The 3,183-nt window shown below is 33.1% G+C and overlaps 1 protein-coding gene across 1 annotated transcript in view; it reads right to left on the bottom strand.

Annotated features, from left to right (window-relative positions):
• LOC106474281 (large proline-rich protein BAG6-like) overlaps nucleotides 1-3,183 on the bottom strand; it is a gene marked incomplete at its 3' end in the record, with an annotated part of 40,978 nt that overhangs the window by 26,880 nt on the left and 10,915 nt on the right. The window contains exon 2 of the mRNA XM_013934970.2: nucleotides 1,410-1,537. Within this exon, the coding sequence (XP_013790424.2) occupies nucleotides 1,410-1,472 (63 nt within the window). The remainder of the gene's footprint in view (nucleotides 1-1,409; nucleotides 1,538-3,183) is intronic.

Below are 3,183 nucleotides of genomic sequence, written 5' to 3' on the forward strand. Positions count from 1 at the left end.
TATCACCCCTTGAGAATATATTATCCATTTCCTGATTTTCAAGCATTTCCCTTGTCTTTTTCTGCTTGGTTGCCATCCTTTTATGATGTCACATGAATTGATCACTTCCCAATGAAAAATGGCTTTGGAAACAGCTATAAATAAAGCTTGAATATGATTGGATAGATCAAAAATTCAACTTTTTACCTCATAGTGACTGAGGTAAGAATGAGCCTTAAAATGCATCTGACTTCCTATGGTATTGAAAAAAATGTTGATCCCTGTGATAAACTGTCAACATCCAGGAAAAACATTTCAGTGAGAGTATCATCAGAAAGGTTTACCACAGCCAAAGATAATACACTAGCCTAAGTCAGCAACTGTCTTATACCGGTTAACTCATGACACGTCAGAAGAAGCAGCCGTGAGGACAGTTACCAAGTGTTACGATGTTGGCAGTCTTAACTAGTTTTATCCAATACATTGCAGGCTAGATCTGTATGACGCAAAGTGACATTAAATATTGGTGATAAAATAGTGATTACCTCCCTCCCTACCCTGCAGTCTACCTTGACCAGTTGACCTGGAATCACCCATAAAATACAAAAGCACCATTACAACAGCCCACAGATGTGATACAAGACTATCTACCACAGGAGCCTAAATAGAAGTAGAGCCTTAGAAATGTTCTTCTGCAACATATTTTGAAAAGTAGTTTTAAATTATCTCTCCTTTTTTCTGAAAGGAGGGATAATGGTATGTAAAGACATGTATAAAAATAAAGAGGGCATATTTTAAAAATAAAACCAAACTTTGACACTTTCGGCTATGCAAGACCTGCGACCATTCATAAGAGCAATTGTTACACATTTTTATCTGAAGAATAGACAGTACAACAAATACAAAATTCATGATTAATTGAATGAGAAAAAAACAGCAATAATCTCTAAACTGCAATGAATATAAAAAAAATTGTAATAAATGAAAAATATTTCCAACATGAATTAATATCCACACTGAAACACTAAACCATACCATAATTATGTAAAATTCCAGCTGTTGCCAAATGTGGACTACAGATTTAAACCAAGATAACACTGATATGTGCAGTGAACCTCTGTAAAAGACAGAATGGCTTATTTTTCATGACACTAGCTACTTCTGGTGGAAGTGATGAAGTGTTTTGGTATACCAATTTTAAGCTTTCAATCTTTTATAGTCAATAAATTATAGAACAATAAGATAACATAGAATAATAGCAAGGTTCATTATCAAGGTAAGTTTCACAGAATAAATGACACTGATTCAAACATAGAACTGGTTCCCTTCAGCAATAACATATAAATTCCCTCCAAATATTGAATAGTTAAATAATTATATTAAATTACTTAATTTAAAATTTTACTAGTAAAAATATACACAATACTTACATCTTCAGGGACAGAGAAACTGTGATTCTGGGAATCTAGGGTCTTCACGGTAACCTCCATCATACTTTATTATCAATTTTCTAATCAGACTACTTATATTTTCCTTAGGATGTTCCCTCAGGTTGTGACTACATAAAAAAGTACACAATAAAAATTGAAATACCCATTAACACAACACTATTGCATATTTTGATAAGGTGCCAAACAAATGATTATCTCAGCATTTCACATAGGTAGGGGTTGGAGAAAAGACTAGTTAATTGGATTGTAGAGTGGTTGGATGGGAGAAAGCAAAAGGCTGTTATGAATAGCATTTATTCAAACTGGACCCTCGTTACTAGTGGACTACATCATATGTCAGTGCTTTGCTTTTCTTATTTAAATTAATTATACTGATAGAAGCTTAATTAGTAAAATAGAAAAGTTTACTGATGACATTACTGTACATTTCTAGCTGTATTGAATGTACTGTAAAAACAGTTGGACTTATTAGTAAGTTAGACAAATATCTGGCAAATGACCTTTAACTTCATACTTTTGATATAAATGGGAACCAACTCAATAGCAGGATTAATGAAAATGATCTTGACATAATGATGGATAAGTCACTCAAGCTACCAAAGCAACAGTCTATCACAACTAATATAGCTAATAGAATTTTAGTGTTATCTACAGAAATTTATTTCAAATCCAAAGAGTTAATTATCACTATATATAAATCACTTGTTATGTCTCACTTGGAATACTGTGGACAGTTTTGGTCTCCTTATCTTATAAAGGATATTGACTTACTGGAAAAGATTCCGAGTAAGGCTACTAGGATGATTCCTGGAAAGGAAGGATTATTTTATAGGAATAGATTAACATCTCTTATTTTCTTTTGAGAAAACAAGGATAAGAGATTATCTTATTGAAATTTACAAAATTATTCAAGAAATCAACAGGATAAAGGACTCCACTTTCTTTGTGCTGTATTCTGAAGATAATAGGACAGGCTAAAGTCCAATTACGACAGTTTTATTTTTGAAATTCAGTGATTGGTCAATGGAACAAATGGCCAACAGCAGTAGTGAAGGCCAACACTTTACACAATTTTAAGAAAGGATTGATTAATAGAACAAATGACCATCAGCAGTAGTGAAGGCCAACACTTTACACAATTTTACAAAAGGATTGATTAATAGAACAAATGACCATCAGCAATAGTGAAAGCCAACACTTTACACAATTTTAAAAAATGATTGATTAATGGAACAAATGGCCATCAGCAGCAGTGAAAGCCAACACTTTAAACAATTTTACGAAAGGATTGATTAATAGAACAAATGACCAACAGCAGCAGTGAAGGTCAACACTTTACACAATTTTACGTAAGGATTGATTAATGGAACAAATGACCAACAGCAGTAGTGAAGGCCAACACTTTACTTTTAAAAAATGACTGATTAATGGAACAAATGGCCATAAGCAGTAGTGAAGGCTAACACTTTACACACTTTTACGAAAGGATTGATTAATGGAACAAATGACCAACAGCAGTAGTGAAGGTCAACACTTTAAACAATTTCAAGAAAGGATTGATTAATGGAACAAATGACCAACAGCAGTAGTGAAGGCCAACACTTTACACAATTTTACGAAAGGATTGATTAATGGAACAAATGACCAACAGCAGTAGTGAAGGTCAACACTTTACACAATTTTAAGAGAGGATTGATTAATGGAACAAATGGCCAACAGCAGCAGTGAAGGCTAACACTTTACACAATTTTAC

Source organism: Limulus polyphemus, unplaced genomic scaffold (assembly GCF_000517525.1).
Source record: "Limulus polyphemus unplaced genomic scaffold, Limulus_polyphemus-2.1.2 Scaffold7022, whole genome shotgun sequence".
NCBI lineage: Eukaryota > Metazoa > Arthropoda > Merostomata > Xiphosura > Limulidae > Limulus > Limulus polyphemus.